Raw genomic sequence first — 24,656 nt, 5'->3', positions numbered from 1 at the left:
AGCGGGGTACTATTTCGAAGCTCATCATAAACCCGCGTAGAGTCGAGTTTCAATCATGACAGTGAATAATCCTGGTGAGGTGCCTCAGCATGACATAGAGATGCTTGAGATACCAGATGATTCTTCCATTTCCAGTGATGAACTGGAAACCTCTGGGCTCAAGAATAGACTAAAATTGCAAGACTGGCTCGAGACTCTGCAACGAATGGAATTCAATTTCGATCACAAACAATACGAAGAAAGTTTAACACAAGCTGACGACTTTTCCAAAACCTACACGAACTATGTGACTTCATTGTATAAGGTGATCGAGAAGTTACTGGAAGAAAATGTCGGTGGTTTGCCGAATGACATTGACGACAATGAACCACTAGGAGTTGTTGTGGGAAGACAAGGAACCAAAATCAACTCTAGCACCGTCCACAGAAACAATGTGATTGATCGGGCCTTTGCTGATGTCGTTGATATCTTACAAGTATTCATTGACAAGATAGATGAGAACCATGAAGACATTACGCTGTTCTATCGTATATCAAACATTCTTGATTGCTTGCAAGCGATTCACTTTCTGAGCCTGGGACAGCAAGTACCCGAACTTGTGTCCAAGTGGATCAACAAGTACGAAATGAAGCCAGAAAACGAGCTTGTGGAATCTATTATGCTTAAAACTCGCACTCCATACTCGCATCCTCAATTTTGGAATACTTATCTTGCCCAACTATTAACTCGTGGACTTGTCCAACAGGCATTCGAGGCTCTATCTAATTCTGGCTACGAGGAACTTAAGGAGTCGCAGCTGCAAGTTTATGATCTCATCAAGGATTTTGAGACGTTATTGGGCTCCTATTCTAGCATGGCTCTCAAGGGTCAATTTGCACAATGGAAGTTATCAAGCTGTGAGACGAGGGACTTAGCTCCTCGTGTGAAAGAGGACGTTGAGGACTCGTCGCTTCGGCAAACTGTGTCTCAGATATACGACTTATTATGCATTATCACAGGGTTACCAAAGACCATTGCATCATACTGTGACAGTTGGTACGAAATATTCACAGCCTTAGCATTCTTTCAAGTCAGGGACAGCGCTCTTTTCCGTGACTATTTCGACATTGCTACCAACGAAAAACCTCCACCTGCGGTTGACGTTTCTGAAGGCTATGATGAGTTGGATATAGACTTGCTCACAGAACAATGTTTCGTGGATATCATGGAGGAAAGCTTTGTCAAGGTATTGACTACCATAGACAAGTTAGATCTGGCTACTGCGGCCTATGTGTCTCGGTTGCTTGAGGTCAAAGGGTTGTTAAAATCGTATTATGATTTTGACGTAAAGCAAAGCGTAAACGATTACATGACACAGAGAACCATTTCGGAATACTTGTTAACTACCCAGGCGTACCAATGTCTCAATACTCATGATTTGGTCCCCGTTGGAATCGGATTGCTTCTCAATGAGGATATTGCGTCGTCGAGCCTGTCCATTGTTCACAACAGAAGAACCATAGAATCGTTCTTACCTCTCTATCACTACCAAACCAACGATGACTTGGAGTGGGGGCTCACCATCTGTGCAACGTTAAACCTTGTGCACACTGCAAAGGAATTGTACTACACTTATGGTATGAATTCATTGAAAGAAGGCTACATTTACGAAGGGTTGAACATGTTAGCCAATTGCTACGATCAACAGTCAACATCAGATACATCAGTGAAAAGTATGAGGGAAATTCATCGGGTTGTGTGGGATATAATTTTCCATGAAGCGGTCGTCAGCAGCCAATTATTCGATGACGACCTTATTAATAATGTTGTGTTAAAGCAAACAGCACCCGACTTCGATATACATCCAGTCATTCGACAGTGTCTTTCTCCGTATGCTGTTTTCGCCGAGTTTTTGTTGGCCCAAAAGGAGCAAAAGACAACCGGAGTGTCTCGATTGATTCATCTTCTTCGGTTTCAACATTTACCCAAAAAGTTCTGCGTGGTTCTTTTCTGCCAGTTTCTTGGGTCTATTCTTGAATGTGACGCCCAGCTCCCTGAAATGATCATGTTTGTGGAACTTATAGACAACTACTATACGTTGGCAAGCAAAGAGGAGAAAGCCGAAAGTGAAGAGTTATACCATGAAGCTTTAGCAATGCCTCAAGTTGACGCAAAGGAGCAATGGGACTGGAGACGACCAGTCAAAAAGCTAGGCAAGCCTATACCCAGCAACGGAGACGATGCGATCAAGTTGTTGAGAAACGTTATCAGCACCAAGATTGCCGAATTGTATATTAAGTAGGGGAGCGTATAGCGCAATTGTATATTTACTACTGCTCATATGGATTTTTGATGACAGAAAGCTCTAACATTTGAGATCAGGGCCGATTCTCGAGTTCAACAACAAGGCGACAATCAAACCGTACAAACCCAACACTTCAGCGAAAATTAAAATCAAAATCATTCCAACGAACAATCTTGGTTGTTGAGCGGTACCTCTGACACCAGCGTCACCAACAATACCGATGGCGAAACCAGCAGCCAAACCGGACAAACCGACCGACAAACCGGCACCCAACTGAATGAAACCCGAGTACAAGGGTTGCTGTTGTTTCAACGAGTCCGACAACAACACCGACACCACCAAACCATAAATGGCGATAATACCGGCCATAATGACAGGGACAATGTTTTTGACCAACAAGTCGGGTCTCAAAACACAAGTTGCGCAGATACCGACACCACTCTTAGCGGTACCGTAGGAGGCACCGAAACAGGTGAACACAATGGCGGCGGCACAGCCAATGGAACCGAAGAATGGAGCGTAAACAGGACTGGGTTAGTATAAGGGAGTAAATTGAATTTGATGGTTAATCGACTCATATCGAATGGAGTTTTTAGGTTTAGCTCGAAAGGGACGATAATTCGGCTAAAACATGAACTTTTGGCTCGTCCATTTTGGAACTTGCCGGCTATCGATTTAAAGTAACATTTGTATCTCATGAAAGAGTCCATTAAACTTAGCCATGGCTAATCAATCACGGTAGCACACTGAATACATACCACAAATCAGACATCTTTAATATCAAATATAAGATTAAGATGCGTAGATGACACTCGGTATCGTTAGCAAAGGGGCCAAATTCGAGATTGGTTGTCGATAGGATGTGTGCAGGCGTGATGTAAAGTGCGCGCACTTTTGGTGCGCTCGGTACATTTGAGTACACACGCTAGCGCGGTTCACTATTCGCAGGACTAAATGTTGCGAACTGTGCGGTTCGCTCGCTCATCGGCGGCACCCCGAACCAGCCTGCAGGCGCGGGATGAGATGAAAATTTATTTCTCGCATCTTCTTCATCTACTGGTGAGCTCACTGCAAGGAACCCTAATTAACAATGTCCGCACCTAACCCAAAAGCCTTCCCATTGGCAGACACTGCTTTGACCCAGCAAATTTTGGACGTCGTTCAACAATCGCAAAATTTGCGTCAGTTGAAAAAAGGAGCCAATGAGGCTACCAAGACCTTGAACAGAGGTATTTCTGAATTCATCATCATGGCTGCCGACACCGAGCCAATCGAGATCTTGTTGCACCTCCCCTTGTTGTGTGAGGACAAGAACGTTCCATACGTTTTCGTGCCATCCAAGACCGCTTTGGGTAGAGCCTGTGGTGTTTCCAGACCAGTGATCGCCGCTTCGGTCACCACCAACGACGCTTCGTCGATGAAGAACCAGATCTACGCCATCAAGGACAAGATCGAGACGTTGTTGATCTAGATAATGCATAACAAGAAATATGAAGATGTAGTGATGTAGCGTAGAGGGGGAAGTGAATGACAAAGGCACTTGAAGTCTCTACTTTTTTTATTAGTTCCTATTCTTCTGTGATTCTGTATTACTCTTACCCCGTAGCCCCTTCTGGCTCTATTGTCGTTTCTTATTTTTTATTCCATTTCTCACTCTTAGTTCACTTCTCATCGCATCGCATCGCATCTTTCACGATGAACACCTCTCAGGAGCTCACCCGCTTTTTGAGAGGAAAAGGTGGCTCGCTACACGAAAAGATAGCTCTTTGCAATCAGCTAGTGCAAGATCAACTCGATGTATATCTTCCTTTCAAGGAAGTTTTCGTTCTTGAGCTTGCTTGTGACAGACTCAATGACAACAAGAAGGAATACACAAACTGGAAATTGGCACCAGAAGTTTGGGATTTGTTGACACATATAGTTTCAAAGTACCCTGAATCTTCTTCCAGATCATTAAAAAGACTCAGATTTGTGGAATCGATCATCACTATTATAGAACAAGGTGCTCCAGAAATCATCACCAATACACTTCCTGTCGCCAACTTTCTTCTAGACCACTCCATAATGACAGCAGATGCAAACAGCACCCAATTGATGCTAGCACTTGTTTTGAATGCTGTGAACACCAAAAAAATTGTCGACAGCAAAGTTCTTTCCACAATCACAAAAATATACCATTTACCAAGACGATCAGCCAGATATAAACCCGCAAAGAAAACCACCTCCCAATTCTTTGAGTCTTGCTTAGTACCACTTTTGAGGTACCTCACGTCAAACCAAAAAGATGATAACTATGACCAACTTCATCAAATTTTCATTTCTGGCACCTTCTCCAAAGACTCCACGCTGCTGCTCAAGGAAAACATTGGTCGGCTCGTAAAATCGCTCAATCTCAAAGATGACAACACAGACTCCATCAAATACTTATTCCACTACGTTGTGGCACGCTCATCCAAAGATATAAAGCTATGTGAAGAGATCTTTTTGGTTCTTACGGAGAACCAAAAGTCATTGACAAATACCCTTCTCGAAACCTTATCCGGTGCCAACCGGGTTCTCTCGTCCTCATTTTTCGAGACTTTGTACTCGGAACACAAACAGAACCATCAACTTGTGGGATCATTGATTGATTTGGATGCAAGTTTAGGAGTGAAACATGCGGCCGAAATTGCATCATCCCTCACAGAATCTGACGAAATACTATTGGGGAAGTTATTCAATGCTTTCATACGAGTACGTGATTACTCCTCATTCTTTCTTGACATCTGGTTGAGCAACGCAGACAACGGTGGAGTTTGGCAATCTCCAAGTGTCATCGATATCGTTGCATCAAAAGTTCCCGGATTGACCTTGAAGTCTCTACTAGAAGTCTTGAATGAAGTGTTGAAAAACCACGTTCAGTCACTGTATTCTGTTCTCTTGATATCAATACTAAAGGGCCTTTTAAACTGTGATGATTCTCGTCGCAATGCTATGAGAGAACAAATTGTCAATTCAAATCTACCAAATTCACAGGATTGGAAAGTGAGATTCTACTGCTCCATTCTCTACGGTGACGATGGTAAAATTGATTCGAAAGCAGACTATAATGACATCTACTTTTTTTACACCAGGTTCCGTCACATCGAACTAGGAAATACCACGGACTCATGTTCCACCAAATTCATTGAACTCATCAAAAAACTTCCAAAGGATGAACAAGAGAAGCATCTTTTTACAGTTTACAGAAGATGGCCCAAAATACTAGCTCGTCATTTTGAGCCAGAGAACCTTGAAGAATTACTCGATCTTTTTCTTGAGGTAGATGGTCATATTGAATACTTTGAAAAGGAGGCTGAAGTATTCTTTGAAGAGAAGAGACTCAACAGACTGTTGGTAGCTTGCTTGATAAAGAAGTTGAAGAAACATCCAAAGGAAAATATGTTCAAATTGGGAACTGCTATACCTTCCGCGTGCTTTGAGAGACACGAAAGACGCACCATAATTGAAAACTTGGTAAGCTCACCAAATTCAGAAGACAATGAACAATCGCTATTGGAGTTGATTTGTCACATACTTGACGAACCCACATTTGCATCGAACTTGGAGACAGATATAAGCACATTGTTCTCATTTATTGAAAGATTTGTGGGTACCCTGTTCGAGTCAAATTCATTACAGATTTTCCAGAAAATCTGGCTTGCTCATACTGCTCAAATCAATGATGAGAAACATTGGAGCTACGTTAGCAAAGTTTTGGAGACTTTGCTGAGCAGCTTGAACAAGAAAGCCAATTTACATGGGGTTTTATGCAAGGCAATCTTCAGCACCGAGACTACTACTTATAAAGGAAAATTGCTTCCTTTACTCCAAGACTTGTTTTCCAAATTAATTAAAGAAATCCTAGAATCATTGAAGAGAACCCCAAGCAGTGAACTTTTGAATACACTCAAAGAGGTTTCCATATTTGACCGTGGCTGTATTGCTAGAACTACATTAAACAAGTTGGCTTCCCAAATATCAAAGGAGCTGGTAACTGATGCTCTTAACTTGTTTTGCTTGCTTTGCAATATTGAGCATGAACGGTTCGAACAAGCATTACATGTGTTAGCTGTTTACACAACTTTGGTTCCAATGTCTAATTCTGGAGAGTTAGACTCTGCATTGTGTGCTTATGGCACTTCACTTGTTACAAATCCAGATCATTTCTTGGCTACTGTCAAGTATGTTCTCTACTCTTTCAGCCAAGACCCTGAGCCTGAAAATCGATACATTTACTTGAGAGCCTTATCGTGTCTCTTAAACTCCAATGAACCAGGAAACGATATAATACGCCCATTTGTGGCTATCTTATCCGCCGACGCAGATTCCATTGTTACATGCGAGAGAAACTTGAAACTCAGTTTGCAGATTTTGGCAAAGCAATTAGCAAGTGTCAGAATTGGACAATACTCCTTCGAGTTGGTAGTTGCATTTGTGACCAAGGTCTCTCACTCTTTGCTGCTGAACAGCTTTGAAGATGTTGATAGCATTTACAAGACCTTAACTCAGATTGCTTCAGCATTACTTCTTTTTCATCGAGTAAGAATGTCTTCTCGTCACCATCTCATTACTGATATGTTCTGTGCTTTAATGGAACCTTTGACACTTCTGGGAAACAAGCATTTGGCGCAGTCTTCTATGGCTGTCGAATATTATACTCGTGTAGTCAGCAACCTTTGTGAGCCCAAATTCAAGGCTCAGAGAACGGGCTCTCTGACCCTCAATTCAGCTTCTGCATCAGCAAAGAGATCTTTGAGAAAACATCTTCCAGTCATTTTATTGTCATTCATACATTATTCACTCAACTCAAGATTTGGAGATAAAACACTGGAAGAACTTCTTGCTTGCATGAGTATCGTCTTTGATACAATATCTGATTCTGAATTACAAATAGTGAATGCGTCGTTGGATCTTCCAGGAAAGCTGTACATGAAGTTGATATACACCAGGTACAAGGAAAACTACAAGTGGAAGACCACTTAATTGATAGCTACAAAAATAACATTCTATTGCATTGTCTCTATATTCTAGTGTATCTTGTCTCATCGTTGTGTAGAGCGACTCCTAGTTTTCGCTGCACTTTATCAATTATTTCATTCATCTTATTCCACACTTTAGCATCAAAGGCGTCCTGCGCTTGCTCGTCATAGTCGAGTCCCCCATTTACGTGGTGATGAGTGAACTCAAATCGTAAGATATCTTTGCGGCTGATAATTCCTACCAAATAATTGTCATTTTGAACCAAAATATTTCTTGGTCCCAACTTTGTGAATATGTTGACAAGGTATTCGAGGTTCGTTTCTTGCGAGACTGTGATTGGGGAAGAATAGACAATTCTACTCAAATTTAACCCATCACTTCCGTCTAAAAAGTTGCACCGGGAGGATTCATCTAGATGATCAGATGTCTCGAGAATTTGCTCGAGGTCTGTACGGGTCACGTAGCCCACTATCGTGGGACCTAAAGATGAGTTAATCAAAGGATAGCCCCGATATGATGTTTCCCGTAATATAGTTTTGAGGTTGCCAACTGTTATTGATTCAGGAGCGGTGGTGGGTATTGTAACTACCGTTTGTGACATTGCATCAGCTGCTGTTGCAGAAATATCAAACTCCTCTTTTGTGTCTATGAATGGCAACCCATTGAATCTAATCATTTGATCAGCTATGCCTCCATGTCCCCACTTATCGTTAATAATTTTTGTAATAGCCACAACAATCATGGTTGGAATGATGTATCTTACGGCCCCTGTCAACTCGAACATAATGATGACAACGGTAACAGTAAGATGGGTAATTCCACTCAATGCTGCGCCCGCTCCTAAGAAAGCATAAGTTCCTGGTATGACACAAGTTTCTTTGTCAAGACATGTAGCGAAGATAGGAGAGCTCTTATGGCTATTGTAAAAAGCTTCCACTAATGTTCCAATAGCTCTGCCAAACGTTGCACCCGCCGCCATAGAGGGGACAAAGATTCCCGCAGGCACCTTGCATCCATAAGTGATAATTGTAAGGAACATTCTGGCAATAGTTGCAAAGATCAACGAGGAAAATACAACTGTCTTGTTCGAGTCTGGCTCGCAAAGAAAATGCTGCGAGTTTGAGCAGTCGTGAAAGAGAGACTGCATTGCTTCAGTCATATCGAGCCGGAGGAACTCATTGAAATAACAAAAGCTGGCACTCAAAGTAGCCAAAATTAGCACTTCACGAAGAGCATGATTCTTTAGGTATTTCTTACGAAAAGACACCACTCTTATGTTCAACTTGGAGACTACTATTCCATAGACACCTCCAAAGATACCAAGAAGAATGTAGAATGGAATATCGTAGGCGTGCCAATTATTATCGTAAGTCACCTCAAAGAGAACCAATTGACCAGTTCTGAAGGGGTTCAAAGCAGCCAAGGTGGTGACAGCAACCAACGAGCAAAAGTACGACTTCCAGATGGTGGAAAGTTGAAACACCGACGATATTTCCTCGATGGAAAAAAGCACTCCGCCCATTGGAGAGCCAAAAGCCACAGCAACCCCAGCAGCAGCCGTAGCAGTAAGAAAGTCTCGACCCTTGGAAGCACTACGGCGGTACTTTTGAATCAGACGAGCAACCGAGTTACCAACACAGACAGCATAATGCACACTTGGTCCTTCTTTACCCAAACTTAATCCCGATGCAATTGCAAGAGGCAATCCTAAACTTTTGATAAGTAATGTCCACCACCCAAGGAAGCCCTTTACCACAAATCCAGACACAATGCACTTGATTTCTGAGATACCTGACCCTGCCGCAGACGGAGAATACAACTTGACAAGCTGAGCTGAGCCCATTGCCAAGCCGATAGAAATGAAGATGTATAACAAATAATTGAGTAGCCCAAAAGGAGTGTATTCTTGCCAGGCATCGCAGGTTTCCTCCTCCAGTCCCCAACAGCAAAATGCCTTGCTCAAGTAGAAATTATGGCCACAATGGCCTGAACGTAAACTTCCTAACCATGCCGTTATAATGTTAAGACATCCGGCTATACATCCTATCATTAATCCCATGAGTGCCAAAACAAACCACGTCTGGGAGAACGCCATTATTCGTTGAAAAAGCGATGTTTGGCTATGGGAAGTCTTCTTCTTTGCTAGTCGCTGTAAATGCTCATCCAACTCGTCTTCGACCCAATCAATGGTGACAAAGTCATCGAATCTCTGGACCTCTTTGACCTTGTCCTGGAACTTCCACGAGCCGGAGGGGTCCCTATAACTGGTTTGCGATCCATTGGTATCGACCATTGTAGAAGAAAACGAGACTACCAGTAGTTGATCTGTTGCAATTCGCAGCGGACCAAAATTGGTGCGACTGGTTTTGGCTGCAACGAGAAAGTGAAAAAGCATATATTAATTCTAGTTCAGTCGCAGCTAGCCAGGGTTATTAGTGCTGCCTGCAATACTGTTATTTACGCTGCCTGCAATACTTGTGGCACCACATATCTAATTTTCATATCGTGCAAACTCCAAAATATTCTTTTGCAACTTCGTATGGAGACCTTCAATATTAGCAAAGTAGCTGAATACCAAGTTCAAGCCGTCCTTGGTGGATATGGCATTCAACTGGAATTCTGCTGCCGAAGGAGAAACGTCTTGTGAAAAATAGAGGTCTCGAATGCTCCACGATTTGTCTCCTGATAAATATTCTGGTGTCTTTACAAGTCCCAAATTGGACACTTTGACGGTATCGGCCTTTGGCTTTCCCAAACCCAGCTCAAAGAAGCTCCGATTATCTTCCACCATGCTGGCGGTCTGGAAAAACCCATAAGACGTGTTGAGTCCTCTTCTATTGGAGGCACCTAGAGCAATGCTTTTGTTCGCCTGCTTGACCAATTCCCAGCTAAATGAATCGAGCGATGGAAGATTAATAGCATATCCAATTGCGGAAGACCCAAGAATCTTGTATGTGGGGTCCTTGAAGAAGGGTTTATAGATGGGTAAACTGTTCTCAAGTGTGATATGTCTCCGCAAAGCTGTAGCAACTTTGTGGGTGGTGTAGCATGTTTGGTCTGTCAATGGACTCAATGTCACAGCCAATGTAATTGTCAAGTATGAAGTTACGGTGACTCCATTTTTCTTGCAAGCTGCAAGTATAAGCTTGGTCTGTTGTGGATCAAAATGAATGAATTTGAAAGACAACCTGGCTTCACGAGAAGCAACTAGTATACCCTCCCATTTTTTGGAAAATCCTTCGGGAAGAACCTTGTCAAAATATTCACTGTCTCCATAGGTATAATCAAGGTGAGCCGGCGCCATGAATGGATCTATCGGAGGTGGAAGAGAGTTCTTGGGCTCATCTTTGTTTGCATCAAAGATGCTGGTTTGCCATACATCCTCAATTGGTTCAATATTGTACTCATTTTGGAGCAACTGTGCGTTATTTGGATCATCGACAAAAGCAAGATTCTCAACCAAAATCTCGTGAAAATAGTTTCCAACTAGCCCATCAGCTATGGTGTGCTCGAGAACAACGGTCAAGTGTCTCTTTCCAAGCACAACCACTCGAAATAATGGGGTTTCAGTATACAACTGAAAAGTGATCTCATTAATCATTTTCATATAGTCTTCAGTTATGATGCCATTGACCAAGTATTTGGCTTCATCTTCTTCTATAACAACGTCCTTGAACCAGGCATGTTCGATAGGTCTGTAAATACAACAATCATTGTCACGAAAGATGTTACAAACCAATATATGATAATCTAGTACGGTTTTCCGCAATGCCTTATACAAGAGCTCGAATGTAATATCCTGAGAATAACTGGCAGTAACCTGAAAGTTCTTGTAAAAATCACTTGCCGTTCGACACCGATAAAAGTTCTCAAACTGACTAAGAGCACGAGAAGTCATTAGTTGAAAGAAATCAAGTTGATGATGAATACATTGGCGCCGCACGAACCGGATGGTGAATCACAGCCGCACTCCTAAGTGAGATAATAGGGGTCATATACGTTCTGTCGTAAATACAGTCTATGCTATACAGGGCCTGGCGGCTAGAGTGCCCATAGTTCGTGGCCGGATAAGTTCTTGTAGTTTTTGTGTTTACGTTAAAGTTTTGACTGGCAGTTGCCATAACGATGCATGCAGTCCATCACCTATTTTCGCACCCCACAACTCTTATCACAAGGAACAGCAATGCCGTTGATAGGTAAGTGGCAACATTTTTTGTCATTCTGAATGAACTAACGCAGTTCCCATATCAGTCAAGGTCGCTATAGCTGTCGGTGCAGCATCTGGAGCCGCCATTGCTGCTATTCGCAATAGAGAAAAAATCCTCGAAACAGCCGAGCTCATATTGCAAAAAGGTGCTGATTTCTGTCGAGAAAAACTCGAGGAAACAAAGCACATGAACAGCGCATTCGCAACTGACTATCCCGATGGTCGATTTCATGAAGTTTATGACCAAAAGTCTGGGGCTCGTACCACGGGTTTCAGTTCCTATGATACCGATGAAGCAACGACTCCTGACATCTCTGACGTTTCAGAAGATGAATTTGTAGCAGACACTGTAAGCTTGGATTAGGTAACTAGCTCAATACCGCCAATACCACAATCAACACAAATACACACAATGCCACTAAGAATATACAGCTCCACTTGCTTCTTCGCCTCTGGTACTCATGGGCTTTTTGGAGCTCCCTGTCTGCTCCCTGAGTATTGCTGTGGAGCTGGAGAATATTGTCTTCAACTGTGTCGAGCTGTTCGCCTTGTTGCTGTACGAGTTCGCTCAAATCTTTGAATATGGAATTGACCTCTTGGATGCCTTGGCTCACTTGGTTCAACTCGCGGTTCCGTTCTTCTGTGAGAAGCATGTGGTATTGAAGCTCTGTTTGTTCCACCAAGTCTGGATCGACCTGGGTTTGCTGTTGCTGTTGTTGTTCTGAATTGTCAAGGAGAGGTGTTTGTTCGTCTACATGAGCCTGAATCGGTGTTTGCTTCATCTTATCTTCCGCTTGGCGCCGGGCCGTGTGGAACAGACTCTGGAGCTCGCTGAACTCTTTAGTCAACCTTTCTTTGATTAAAATCTGTTTGCTGGTGATTTCGATGCTATTCTCCTTTGACAGTTTCTGATTCTTGTTGATGAGTTGCACCAAATTGTTCACTAATTGCTTGATGGCACCCTCCATATCCTCTATACGCACTTCGAGGACATTGACGTTGTTTCTAAGCTGGATACAGTCTCTTTTTGTTCCCAATTGTCTTCGTTGCTTGTCGTGTTGTTGCACCAAACTGGCAAAAGTTTGCACCTGATCAGAGGTTTTGGAGATAATTGAGTCAAGGTCATTCTGGAGCGCTGTCTGCTCGGGCTCCACTGACTTGCGGCCCTTCGAAACCAGTCGCTGGGCCTCTATGTCGAAATTTGCAAATGACATGAATGACGGTTTAGGCTCGATTAGCGCGAAATTACAACATGGCTGGTGCGGCGGGTGCGGCTGCTAGGTGCCAAAGATGGAGAAGAGACAGACCAAGTATTTGAGTGTATCACCAGAGTTCAAGGAAAGAAGACGGTCACTGCAGGGTGCCCAGGCTTGCATAGCATTGAGCGAGCCAGCGTCTTTATGTCACAATCCCAATCAAGTTTGTACTATCCTTCGCACCACAGTAGTTTCCTAACTGGGTCCATTTTTCTTGTTCTTGCCGATTTTGTACTAGAAGCCTCCACTTGTAAGATCAATGGTTCTGGGTACCGATTATAAATAGGTACCCATTGAGCACAAACCACTAATGAGACTCTCGCTTGTATCGCTTCTCTTGTTGGCCTGTGCGAATGCCGCAGACCAGGCAGACGCTCAGAACTATGATGAATTGTTGATGGTACTTCGCCGGGAGAACAGTCGTTCCGTTACTGGAGCACTGTTTGAGCTGTCCTTGGTTGAGAGATCCAATCTTCCTATTGTGGACGAAATTTTGAAGGCTCTTGCTGATTCTGGCTTGGCCAATTCTGTGATTGACTTTGCGCTTCTCAACCCAGAACTCTTGAACATTTCTGCCGACGCCACTATTTTTGTCCTTCGGTCGGGATTTATCAACTTGGCCGATGTTTTTATCGCGTTGCAAAAGTCTGGCTTGATTATTCAGGTTTTGGAGCTTTCATTGCAGGATCCAGCAATTCTTCCTGGCGTGCTTAAAATCACGAAGGAGTTGTTGAGGCAACAAGGACTCATCAAAGCTACCAAGAGAGCTGATGTTGAGGATTTGGATGAAGTGGATGTCACTCGTGATGTTTCCAAGAGGGAATCGGAGGCTTTGAATGAGATTTTTGCTGCGTTGAAGGATTCTGGTTTGGCTGTATCTGTTATCCAGCACCTTCTCACCGACCCCAATTTGACGGTTCCTGCTGCCACCTTCTTGTCCAAGATTATCCAGTCTCACGCAATTACGTTGCCTCAGGTGGTGCTGGCACTCATAGAGTCCAACTTGATCTGGAACCTTATTCGTGAAATACTTGGTGACCCTTCAATCTTGAAGCGATTTGAGGCTATCATTGCTGATAGGATTGCCAAGGGAATTATTCCCCCATCGCTTTGGGAACAGGCATAGGTTATCTATATTTAGTCTAAGACAAGCAGTGGCTTTCAGATCTTGTAGAGATACTTTGCAGAAATTTGCATCATTCGCAGCCATTCGCAGCCTTTCTTCGCATTAGTTTTCGCAGCCATTTTCCACTCGCATTTTTCTTCACCTACTCCATTTACGCGACGCGACGCGCCTTCTTCCTTACCATCACATCTCATTTTTATGCTGACTAGGGCCGCCAGAAAAGATAAGCTACGGGCCCTCCGGGAAGCCAGGAAAGGCAAGAGCAGCTTGCTAGATGATTCAGATGTGGAAGAATCGAATATTTATGATGAAGTGGACGAAAATACTTATCGTGAACACAAGAGAGACCAGTTGATGAACGACGATTTTATCGTTGATGATGACGGAGAAGGGTATGTCGACAATGGAGAAGACGAATGGGACGAAAACACGCGTCCCAAGTATTACTCTGACGAGGAAGAGCTCGTAGACGAGCCAAGAAAGCGAAAAGAAAAGCCAGTCAAAATCGCCAAAACTGCCAAAATCAACACATTTTTCAAATCATCTGCATTTCCTGACCTGAACCCTGCCCCAGCTGTCAAATCCGACGCAAAAATAGATGACATCTTGGACGATTTCGAAGGTCCTGCTACCAAAAAGTTTAAGTTTTCCACGTTTGGAAAAACATCTTCTAAACCACAACAAAAGGCAAAGCCAAGTTATCGTTTTGCCACTTCTATGAAACTGGAAAAGAAAAACCCCAGCAGCGATGTTCAGATATACGATGACATGTCACCTGAGACACCTGACCAACCCTCGTCTCCGATTAAGCTGAAGGCTGAAAATGAAGTAATAGACATTAGTGACGATGGGGATGCGAAAGAGGCAAACTTGAAAGAAGAGCCGAAATCTCAGCCTGAATCTGACTCTGAGGACGAAGTGGTCGTTGCACGGCGTCCAAAGTCGGCTGTCTCTCGCACCACGATGTCTACTCTCACGGCAGTCAGAACCTCAGAACTTCCGTCATCTTCGCCTGTAAGATCGCAACCCGTTACTTTCACAGAAAAGGTGAGTCAATCGGATATTGTAGGACTGGCTCTGGATACTACAGATGATGGCTTCAAGATGTTTTGGCTCGATTACTGTGAAGTTGACAGCAGCTTACTTCTATTCGGTAAAGTCTTGACTAAAGAAGGAAAATTGGTTTCGGGTGTGGTTCAGGTGAATGGTATCAGTAGAGAACTTTACTTCTTACCACGAGAATTTCGCAAAGTTGATGGAATGGAAGATACAGAACAGCCCGTCACTACAGATGACGTATACCATGAAATTGCACCTCATTTGTTGAGTAAATTTGGCTTGGAAATGATCAGAGCTAAAAAAGAAAAAATGAAATATGCTTTTGAACTTTCCGGAATTCCTCGTGATACTGACTATCTAAAAATTCTTCTCCCATTTAAGACCCCAAAGAGCCGTAACTTGGTCTTACCGTCAGATCTTGAAGGGGAAACATTTCGCCATGTATTTGGTACAAATGCTAGCATTTTTGAAAGTTTTGTTTTGCAACAAAACATAATGGGTCCTTGTTGGTTGGATATTAAAGGCGGGAACTTTGAAGCAATCCAAAATACTTCCCATTGTCAAGTCGAAGTTGCTGTGGATGCGCCAAAAGCTGTGACTCCAATTTCAGGCAACTTGGCCCCACCTAATTTGACTGTCTCGGCAATCTCAGTTCAAACTACAATGAATGTCAAGGAAAACAAACAGGAAGTTGTATCAGTTTCTATTGCAACGTATCGTGACTTGCCACAAGATGCCCCTATTGATGATAAAAAGCAACCGGACGATATGGTCACTTTGGTGCGTCCTGTTGGTTCTGTCAATGTGCCTGCCGGTCTCGAAAAATTAGCAAAAGCTCAAGGTCTTAACCTTAGAATTCTTCCAAATGAGAAGACGTTGCTCAATTGCTTATCAGCTATCGTCAAGAATTTGGATCCAGATGTCTACATTGGACATCGTCTCGAGAACATTTCCTTAGACGTTCTTGTCCACAGAATGTATGATTTGAAAGTCACTACTTGGTCGACCTTTGGTCGCAGAAATAGAAAGGTGTGGCCAGATAAGTTCGGTAAGTCCAGTGGATTCAGCAACAATCTTCATATAAGGGAAATATTTCAGGGTCGATTGCTTTGTGACATTGCCAACGAAATGGGTCAATCATTGACTACCAAATGTCAGTCTTGGGACTTGAGTGAAATGTTGGATGTTGTGTGTCATAAGAAACATACAGCTCTCGAAATCAACTTCACGAACCCAAGATATGCTGAAGACGCATCATTCTTATTAATGGCTCTCAAAGAAAACGCTTCAAATGTTAAATACACCGCAGAGATTGCATTTGCCATACAAATTCTTTCTTTGTCCAAGCAGTTGACCAATATTGCTGGTAATGCATGGTCTCATACCTTGAGTGGAACTCGTGCTGGTCGTAACGAGTTCATTTTGCTACACGAATTTCATAGGAACAAGTACATTGTTCCTGATAAGGAGGATAAGTTCCATAAGAACAGCAGCTATCAACAAGAAGCAAAGGTGGAAAACAACGAAGACGATTCCACTACAGTCACATCAAACAAGAAACCAAAGTATCAAGGTGGATTGGTTTTCGAACCGGAGAAAGGATTGCACAAAAATTACATCTTGGTTATGGATTTCAACTCATTGTATCCAAGTATCATTCAAGAGTATAATATCTGCTTCACAACCGTCGACCGAGACGATTTTAACGTCAGTCATGATGAGGAAAAAGACATGCCTGTACTTCCAGATCGAGAATCAGTTCAGGGTGTACTTCCAAGACTTTTGAACACTTTGGTTTCTCGTCGTCGTGAAGTCAAAAAGTTACTTAAAGACCCAAAGAATAGTTTGGTCGAGCGAGCCCAGTATGATATCAAGCAGCAAGCATTGAAGTTGACTGCCAACTCTATGTACGGTTGCTTGGGTTATGTTAACTCGAGATTCTACGCCAAACCATTGGCCATGTTGGTCACCAACAAAGGTCGTGAGATTTTGATGGATACGAGACAACTTGCAGAATCAATAGGATTGAGAGTTGTGTACGGTGATACTGACTCTGTTATGATCGACACGGGTGTCACGGATTTTAAGGAAGCCATCAAGATTGGAGAACAGTTCAAGTTGCATGTCAATGAGCGATATAAGCTTTTGGAAATTGATATTGATAATGTGTTCAAAAGACTTTTGCTCCATGCAAAGAAGAAATACGCCGCCATGAATGCTTCTATTGACCGCAAGACGGGAGAAGAGAAAGTTGTATTGGAGGTGAAAGGGTTGGATATGAGAAGAAGAGAATACTGTCAGCTTTCGAAGGAAATATCCACCTTTATCTTGGAAAAGATTTTAGCAGATTCAGATCCTGAACAAGCTTTGATGGACGTTTACGATTATTTGGAGAAGATGTCCGCCAAGATCAAAAGTGGTGAAATTCCAGTCAACAAATTCCAGATCAACACGAGATTATCGAAAGATCCCAACAACTATCCTAATGGAAAGACCATGCCACCGGTGAGAGTTGCAATGCTCTTAAGAGAAAGTGGCAAGGTTATCAAAGCAGGCACTGTCATCACATTTGTTATAACTGCTCCACAAACAGAGGACGAAAAATCCTCACCAGCCGACAGAGCGAGACCAATACAAGATGTGTTGAAGAAGGATTCCATTTATCGTCCAGACCCTAATTACTACTTGGAAAAGCAAATATTTGCACCAGTAGAGAGACTTTTGGAAAGGATCGAGGGAATTGATATGATGAGGGTCGCCTCATCTTTGGATATTGACACCAAGAAGTATGTTCTTCGCGTGAGAAACAGCGATACGCACGCCGGTGAAATTGTTCCATTGGAGTCAAACATCAGCGATGTTGAGCGCTTCAGACAATGTAGCTATTTGGTGTTGAAGTGTAAGTGTGGTGTCAACTTCAGATTTGGTGGTATTGTTGCGTCCAATGACTACAAAGTCACATTTAACGGAATATGCTGCAACAAGTGTCATTACACATTTCCAACTTTCCGCATTGCAGCACAATTGGAAAACATGATAAGAAGGCATGTTTCGCTTTACTACGCCGGATGGTTGGTATGTGACGATGGAGCATGTGGAATCACCACGAGACAAATCTCGGTTTACGGTAAGCGCTGTATCGGTGCATCTGGAACAGCCACTGGGTGCAAAGGAGTCATGAGATACAAGTACAGTGACCGAGCGTTGTACAACCAATTGCTATACTTTAGTTCTATTTTCGACGTCGACAAGGCTCGGAAAACTGAACTTAAGCCGGTTTTCGATGCTTTTGATAAAGGAAGTGAGCCAGCCAAGCTTGCGTCAGGACAAATTGAGGCATTAGCGGAGCAAAATCGTGAACATTTTGTTCACTTTCAAGGAATAGTTGACCGGTACTTGGCTGAATGTGGACGACGGTACGTGAACATGGGGTCTATCTTTGATTTTATGAAGTAATTGAATACACAACTCTGTAGTTACGGGTGCACCGATGTGTCAAATATCAATAATTGAGAAGGCTGAAACTAATCCAAACTTAACCACCAGGCCATGAGTTACCAGGGCCCTCCGAGAACCGAGGGACAGCAGCGAATGATGCTGATGCTTCCGCCACAGTTTGCTAATCTCACTCCAGCGCAATTAGAACAGTTGAAAAATCAACCACATTTTCAGTCAATGATGAGAAATTATCTCCAGCGACAACAGCAGGTACAACGTCAACAGGTGCCACCGCCCCACCAGGCTCAACAAGCCCAGCAAATACCACAACAAGTGTTAGGTGGAGCCCGTCAAGCAGGTCAGATACCTCCACAAAATTTCAATATGGGTCAAAACACGGCTCTTGGCCAACCAGTTGGACCAGCTGGAATGGGTGGTCCAAGCTTCTCTAACATTAATGCTCGTAATACTCTCCATCAAAGGCGACAAGCGAGTCAGGGGGCTCCGGGACAAGTCACGATGAGTGCTCTTCCTATGCAATATAGCATCGTTGCTCCAGGTTATAAGATACCCTCCGAGGTGTTGAAGAAGGTTTCTTTTCCACAACTCGAGTCATTGCACAAATGGTCAGAAAAGTTGAAAGAGGAGGGCAAAGAGGTGCCGTACGACTTGAAGTTGTACGAACATTTGATCACAAAAGATGCAGAATACTTGAAGCGGTTTGCTGTCCAACGAGAAAGTTCCAAAGAAGAGATTGAAACTCTCCTTCGAGATATCAAATCATACAATGAAATCAAACAGCTCCGCATGAATTCGATCGCTCTTTCTGCGAAAAACCAACTAAACAACAGTATCTGGGGCGAAGGGTATCAGGGTTACGGAAATGGAATGACTAACAGCAGCACCAAATTGGTGTATCCTCAACAGAACAGGAAGTACCCGTCGAGCCTCGAGGTGGCGTATACTGATCGTCAAGTAAATGAGCTTGTAGCTCGCAAATTGGCACAGAATCCACGACAGTCGTTGGTGCCTATTAGGCTTGAATTTGAGAGCGAGAGAGACAAATTCAAATTGAGAGACACTTTCTTATGGGATATGGACGAACCAATTGTACGGTTGGAATCATTTATACAACAACTTTTGGAGGATTATCGATTTATTCCTCAGACCCATTACTCCGCTATACTTGCGTCTGCAAAGGAACAAATCACCGATTTTCGACGTGTACCCGACGAAATGGTCGGTGAGCTTCGTGTGCCTATCAGGATAGATATCACCATCAACAACACCCAATTGATAGACCAATTTGAATGGGATATTCTTAACTATAACGACAATGATCCTGAAGACTTTGCACGCACGATGTGCGAGGAAATGGAGCTTCCAGGCGAATTTGGCACCTGCATCAGCCATAGTATCAGAGAGCAAGCTCAGTTGTTTCATCGTGCACTTCTCTTTGTTGGCTACAGTTTTGATGGTTCTCCAATTAACGAAGACGAGATTAGAGGGCATCAGTTACCTTCGCTAAAGATAGACTCAAACGGCGAGGACTTCTATCTGATCTTGCGTAATCCCAACGCTGTGGCTGATTACTCGCCGGCATTGCTCAAGCTTACGCAATTAGAGATAGAGAGGCTCGATAAGGAGATCGAACGTGAAGCTAGACGGAAAAGACGTCACAATTTAACCGAAGAAAGCGGAACAGGACGTGGATCTTCGAGGAGAGGAGCCTTGACGACCGCCAGAGGTGGACCATCTCTCCCAGATCTTTCGGATATGCCAAAAACTTTCCGCACCCCAGCACCTCTGAGTATCTTGCCCGGAGCAGTCGATCTCGGAGTACCGGATATCTACACCTATAATGAAGTCTACGGGATGAAAACACAAATACGAAACCCAGTTCCGTCGTCTGAACCGCGAGTGAAATATAGCCATAATGGGGGCCGTTTCATCGTTACTATCAAAGTACCATGAGCGATGGGCCCTGGCGGTTTTTTTTGTGGGGTTGGGCAGTGGGTGCATTGGATGTTCTTCAACTGGAACGAGTGGGGTTGCAAAATTCACATGAGAAAGAGTTCCCATAAGTTGGGACCAAATCTCAAGTTTTGGGTTGAGCCATGAAGTACGCATTAATCACTGGAGCTTCGCTGGGAATTGGATACGAGGTTTGTGTTGCACTCTCTAAAAAGGGTTACAAGGTCTTGGGGTGTGCACCCAAACTGGTAGAATGGGCTTTAAACGAGTTGACAAGAGACCATGGTGTGTATACATTTACCTGTGATATCACCAGCAAGGCGGATCTTGATCGAGCTGCCGAGATTGTCAAAGAGCAGACCGGTGGCAGACTCGATATTTTGTACAACAATGCTGGAATTTCTTATGGTGGACCTGCCATTGAAATGGCAGAAAACGAAGTTGACAGGATTTTTCAAGTAAATGTGATTGGCCATATCAATATGACCAAAACCATGAGTGATTTTGTTATCGCAACCAAGGGTACTATTGTGTTTACTGCCTCGGTTGCTGCCCGGGTAATGCTTCCTTTTGGCTCAGTTTACTGTGCTACAAAAGCTGCAATTGATCAGTATGCTTTGTGTCTCCACTCTGAAATGGAGCCATTCGGCGTTCGTGTGCACTCTGTGATTACCGGTGGTGTGAATACTGCTATCTGTGATTCCAATACGAAATCGTCATTTGCCAAACTGAGGTATGATGTCGAAGGTGTGTACGAATGTTGCGATGCTGCGACCAATATGTCCCGGAACACCAGAACGTCCATATCTCCAGCCAAGTACGCAGATCAAGTGGTCCGGAAGATCACGGCGAGACGTGATCCTGGGTTCAATCTTTACCACGGTCATGGCGCCTACTTGTTGCACTGCTTGAGCAGGTATGTTCCATTGTGGTTGACGGAATTTTTAATCCAAAGACACTTTAAACAGTTGAAGATGTTCCGCAACATCCGCAAGCAGGTACGCAATCGTGATAAGCTAAAGTGAATCAGATCTACTAGTGTTACTAGTTAATGCTACAAATATATAGTCTATATCTGCTATTTGCCTGCATATACTGCCAGTATCTGTGGCGCATTCGTAATCTCAATTCTCACCTTTGTCTACACCAACAAATGAGTCCGTATCAGCCGTTGAGCGGCGGAACGAGTTCCAGCGATGGAGACGGTCACGGAAATCATTCTCTGCATTTCAACACTTCGCAGGAACCACCTTTAGATGAAACCGATAATCGGCACAGCCTCTCCGATAGTGACGATGACAACTTTGTAGACACGAATACTTCACTTTCTCCACAACAAACAGCCAATACCGTTACTCAAGGACCAGATCCCGTTGCTGGATCATCAGCAGAACTTCGAAACTCCCTAAACAATCTCGATCTTGAGCTGCAAACACCTAGGAAACTAAGTGCTCGTGAAAGGATAATTAACGTGTTTCACCATTTTGTTCCCATACGGCAGACATACGAACGACTCAATAATGGCCTTACGACTGGAAGAATGCAACCAAATACCCCGGGACAATTTATTGGACATGGAACTGACGGAGTGTTCCGCAACTTGATGGCCAAACCAGATACAGAATCTAACCGAATAGGTCAAGAACAACACCCACCTTCGTATGAGGAAGCAGCAGCAGATGCGGTACCGGAGTATTGGGAGTCGACCATCATCTCACCAATATATGAGGACGAGGTGTTTGTGGAAGGCTTGCCGGTGGGCAATATTGCCAACTTTGTATGGAACGCATTGGTTACGGTTGCATTCCAATTCGTAGGGTTTGTGTTGTGCTACCTTTTGCATACCTCACACGCGGCTAAGGAAGGGTCTCGGACCGGACTTGGAATAACATTTGTGTTCTATGGTTGGAACATGGTACCTGCTAATTTCGGGAGCCTTGATGCGGTCCCTATACGCTATCAACCAACAGACCCTAATCTGGTGGATATTACCCATTCGCTGTCTATCAAGGGAGGAAAGGTGGATGGGTACAAGTCGGACATATTTCAACAAAACGTTGATACTGAACCACATCTGAAGACTCCTTATTTTGCCTATGCATTGATAGCATTTGGCCTTTTTATGGTTTTAAAATCGTTTGTTGATTACTATAGAGTGAAGCAAATCGAACACCAGATTTTTGCTCCCCATCGACAACAACAACAACAGGAGGCAGAACAGCAACTGGCATCCCAACTGGGTGATAATCATGAGACCAATGAGTAATATTAATTTATTGACAGTCCAGCTATGATCTATATAGAATACAAGTCATCACTTTTTTTTCTTGGACTTTGTGCGATCGTCCACCAATGGACCCCAATATACAAAGAATCCCTCTTTCGTGGACGCGATTTCTTCTTCCCACTGTAACTCCTCATCATCTATGAATGGGTCCTCATAATCGTACTTTCCTACTTTTCTGTTCATTTTTGCTTCATGCCGCCTCACCAACTGCTCCTCTGTAAGGTCTTCATCGTCTTTCCGTTTGTCTTTCTTCTCCTTTTCATTATCTTTGTCTTTGGTTTTTTCCACGTTCTCCATTTCTGTATCGTTGTCGACATCTTTTTCCTTTTCTTTGTCCTTTGGTTTCTCAGACTCCTTGTCATCAGCTTCCTCACCATCATTGTCAACTTCTACCCCATCTTCGTCATCTTCTATCATTTCATCCATGATATCAATCGCAGACTTGGCATCAGGGTGAATTGTAGACCACCCATACTTGTCCTCGGCAAGTTTTAGCACATCAATGACAACCTCGGCCTTCCCTGGCTTGGGGTCTTTGGGATCTAGGAGAGGTATATCCAATATTATCGTGGGTCTTTCCTGAGCGGCATCTCTTTCAGTGGTGACTAAAGAAGGAGAAGGAACTCGGGCGCCACCAACAGTGGCTTTGTCAGTCGTCATGGTTGGATGAATTGGATCTTTGGCCTCCTTTGGTGGAGCTTGCAGTTCCTGCTTGACGTCCTTCTTCTTTGCTTTTGGCTTTTTCTCTGCCTTTGGCTTCATGACCCGCTTCTTTTTCGGTTCGGTTCCCTCTGCCTTTTCATCCGCTTTGCGTTTAATGTCTGGTTTATCTTGAGGAGTGTCTTCTTTCTTCCTTTTGTAGGGCCCACGCTTCTTTTTGGGTGCTTCTTCTGTGTTCTCTTCTGCCTTAAATACTGACATGGTTGGCGCAGTCAACTTGGCTCTGAGAGCAGCTAAATCCAGAGTTGGTAGCGTCAGCGCCTGTGGATTTTCGCCGTATTTCTGTGTTGAAACTGAAGGGTTTGGTGGAACAAATTGAATAGCGGACTCGCTGGGTCTATTTGCAGATGTCACAGCAGGCACACTAGGCTCAGTATCTTCAACATCTATTACTTCAATCGTTCCTTGTGGGATGTTTGGTACTACCCGTGCTCTCTTAGGTGCTTCCAGATACTCTCCGGAGTGTATTAATGAGCTGATAGAGGTCCTGGGTGCCCGTTTTGCTTTTTTCTTTTGTTCTGGGGTATTCGTTTGGTCGTCATTGGTTACAGCTGGATATTTGGTGATTCTGATTTGGCCCTTCAGCCCTGCTGCAGGTCTTGGTTGTATGGCTATTGGTGGAGCAGATGTAGTGGAGGGTATAGAAGGTATAGGAGAACCAGTAGCTGAAGTAGATGCTTTCAATGCTTCTGTACCTTCAAGTTGCTGTTGTTGTGAAACGCGTAGCCTTTCTGGATCAACAGGATATATCGACTGAAACTTTCGTATGGACGAAGGAATGACTACTGGAAGTCCCTGCTGAGTTTCTCCATTGGTATTGGGTGTCTGAAACCGTTGAAATGGAGCTGAAGTAAATTCATCTTTCTTTTCAACAACATACTTATACTTGAAAGGAGGACGCCGCCGCTGCGGACCTAGACCAGGGAGACTACTCTCTCCATTTCCATTATTATTTCCTGGCGAAGGCTGAGTATTATTGTCTACTTGTGGTGATGGTCCACTTGCAGGTCCACTTGCAATTTGAAGTCCATTTACGCTCAGAGAACTAGAACTATCTCCACTTCCCGCTTGTTGCTCATTTTTACCATCTGATGCCGAAGTTGACCCTAAAAGCGCCGATATCGGACTTCGTCCTATGTTTTCCATTGTTATACACTGAAGCGATTTTCGATTATATATGAAGGGACTGTACACAGAACAAGGTACAATCTAATACCCATGGTAAACCACTAGAGGTCAGTATATAAAGAATGTTTTTTGATACCTAGTTATAGATTTCATAAATGAACGTCAATGATCATCGG

General features: G+C 43.5%; 13 protein-coding genes across 13 annotated transcripts; 8 read left to right on the top strand and 5 right to left on the bottom strand. All coding sequences in view use genetic code 12, as the record gives it.

The window, feature by feature from the left end:
- Positions 1–55: 55 nt before the first annotated feature.
- On the top strand, positions 56–2,281 carry NUP85 (Nup85p; the record flags this gene model as incomplete). Its single annotated transcript, XM_001487441.1, has 1 exon — positions 56–2,281. The coding sequence occupies one exon, from the start codon at positions 56–58 to the stop codon at positions 2,279–2,281; it is 2,226 nt and encodes a 741-aa protein (XP_001487491.2).
- Positions 2,282–2,344: 63 nt separating this feature from the next.
- Positions 2,345–2,653, bottom strand: CUP5 (H(+)-transporting V0 sector ATPase subunit c; the record flags this gene model as incomplete). The annotated part of the gene is made up of 1 exon (XM_001487440.1): positions 2,345–2,653. The coding sequence occupies one exon, from the start codon at positions 2,651–2,653 to the stop codon at positions 2,345–2,347; it is 309 nt and encodes a 102-aa protein (XP_001487490.1).
- Positions 2,654–3,374: 721 nt separating this feature from the next.
- On the top strand, positions 3,375–3,755 carry PGUG_00866 (RNA binding protein; the record flags this gene model as incomplete). The annotated part of the gene is made up of 1 exon (XM_001487439.1): positions 3,375–3,755. One exon carries the CDS (start codon positions 3,375–3,377, stop codon positions 3,753–3,755), a length of 381 nt encoding a protein of 126 aa, XP_001487489.1.
- A 56-nt stretch (positions 3,756–3,811) lies between these two features.
- On the top strand, positions 3,812–7,288 carry PGUG_00865 (uncharacterized protein; the record flags this gene model as incomplete). The annotated part of the gene is made up of 1 exon (XM_001487438.1): positions 3,812–7,288. One exon carries the CDS (start codon positions 3,812–3,814, stop codon positions 7,286–7,288), a length of 3,477 nt encoding a protein of 1,158 aa, XP_001487488.2.
- Positions 7,289–7,325: 37 nt separating this feature from the next.
- Positions 7,326–9,680, bottom strand: PGUG_00864 (uncharacterized protein; the record flags this gene model as incomplete). The annotated part of the gene is made up of 1 exon (XM_001487437.1): positions 7,326–9,680. One exon carries the CDS (start codon positions 9,678–9,680, stop codon positions 7,326–7,328), a length of 2,355 nt encoding a protein of 784 aa, XP_001487487.2.
- Positions 9,681–9,776: 96 nt separating this feature from the next.
- On the bottom strand, positions 9,777–11,183 carry ATF1 (Atf1p; the record flags this gene model as incomplete). Its single annotated transcript, XM_001487436.1, has 1 exon — positions 9,777–11,183. The coding sequence occupies one exon, from the start codon at positions 11,181–11,183 to the stop codon at positions 9,777–9,779; it is 1,407 nt and encodes a 468-aa protein (XP_001487486.2).
- A 677-nt stretch (positions 11,184–11,860) lies between these two features.
- Positions 11,861–12,706, bottom strand: VAM3 (SNAP receptor; the record flags this gene model as incomplete). Its single annotated transcript, XM_001487435.1, has 1 exon — positions 11,861–12,706. One exon carries the CDS (start codon positions 12,704–12,706, stop codon positions 11,861–11,863), a length of 846 nt encoding a protein of 281 aa, XP_001487485.2.
- Positions 12,707–13,058: 352 nt separating this feature from the next.
- Positions 13,059–13,874, top strand: PGUG_00861 (uncharacterized protein; the record flags this gene model as incomplete). The annotated part of the gene is made up of 1 exon (XM_001487434.1): positions 13,059–13,874. The coding sequence occupies one exon, from the start codon at positions 13,059–13,061 to the stop codon at positions 13,872–13,874; it is 816 nt and encodes a 271-aa protein (XP_001487484.2).
- A 198-nt stretch (positions 13,875–14,072) lies between these two features.
- Positions 14,073–18,389, top strand: POL1 (DNA-directed DNA polymerase alpha catalytic subunit; the record flags this gene model as incomplete). The annotated part of the gene is made up of 1 exon (XM_001487433.1): positions 14,073–18,389. One exon carries the CDS (start codon positions 14,073–14,075, stop codon positions 18,387–18,389), a length of 4,317 nt encoding a protein of 1,438 aa, XP_001487483.2.
- A 93-nt stretch (positions 18,390–18,482) lies between these two features.
- On the top strand, positions 18,483–20,345 carry SNF5 (Snf5p; the record flags this gene model as incomplete). Its single annotated transcript, XM_001487432.1, has 1 exon — positions 18,483–20,345. One exon carries the CDS (start codon positions 18,483–18,485, stop codon positions 20,343–20,345), a length of 1,863 nt encoding a protein of 620 aa, XP_001487482.2.
- A 143-nt stretch (positions 20,346–20,488) lies between these two features.
- PGUG_00858 (uncharacterized protein) lies at positions 20,489–21,370 on the top strand (the record flags this gene model as incomplete). Its single annotated transcript, XM_001487431.1, has 1 exon — positions 20,489–21,370. The coding sequence occupies one exon, from the start codon at positions 20,489–20,491 to the stop codon at positions 21,368–21,370; it is 882 nt and encodes a 293-aa protein (XP_001487481.2).
- Positions 21,371–21,396: 26 nt separating this feature from the next.
- Positions 21,397–22,611, top strand: PGUG_00857 (uncharacterized protein; the record flags this gene model as incomplete). The annotated part of the gene is made up of 1 exon (XM_001487430.1): positions 21,397–22,611. One exon carries the CDS (start codon positions 21,397–21,399, stop codon positions 22,609–22,611), a length of 1,215 nt encoding a protein of 404 aa, XP_001487480.2.
- A 48-nt stretch (positions 22,612–22,659) lies between these two features.
- Positions 22,660–24,498, bottom strand: HPC2 (Hpc2p; the record flags this gene model as incomplete). The annotated part of the gene is made up of 1 exon (XM_001487429.1): positions 22,660–24,498. The coding sequence occupies one exon, from the start codon at positions 24,496–24,498 to the stop codon at positions 22,660–22,662; it is 1,839 nt and encodes a 612-aa protein (XP_001487479.2).
- Between the last annotated feature and the right edge of the window lie 158 nt (positions 24,499–24,656).

This window comes from Meyerozyma guilliermondii, genomic scaffold (assembly GCF_000149425.1).
Source record: "Meyerozyma guilliermondii ATCC 6260 scaffold_1 genomic scaffold, whole genome shotgun sequence".
NCBI lineage: Eukaryota > Fungi > Ascomycota > Pichiomycetes > Serinales > Debaryomycetaceae > Meyerozyma > Meyerozyma guilliermondii.
Note: the sequence above shows the minus strand (reverse complement) of the source record. Positions and strands in the feature narration are given on the sequence as shown.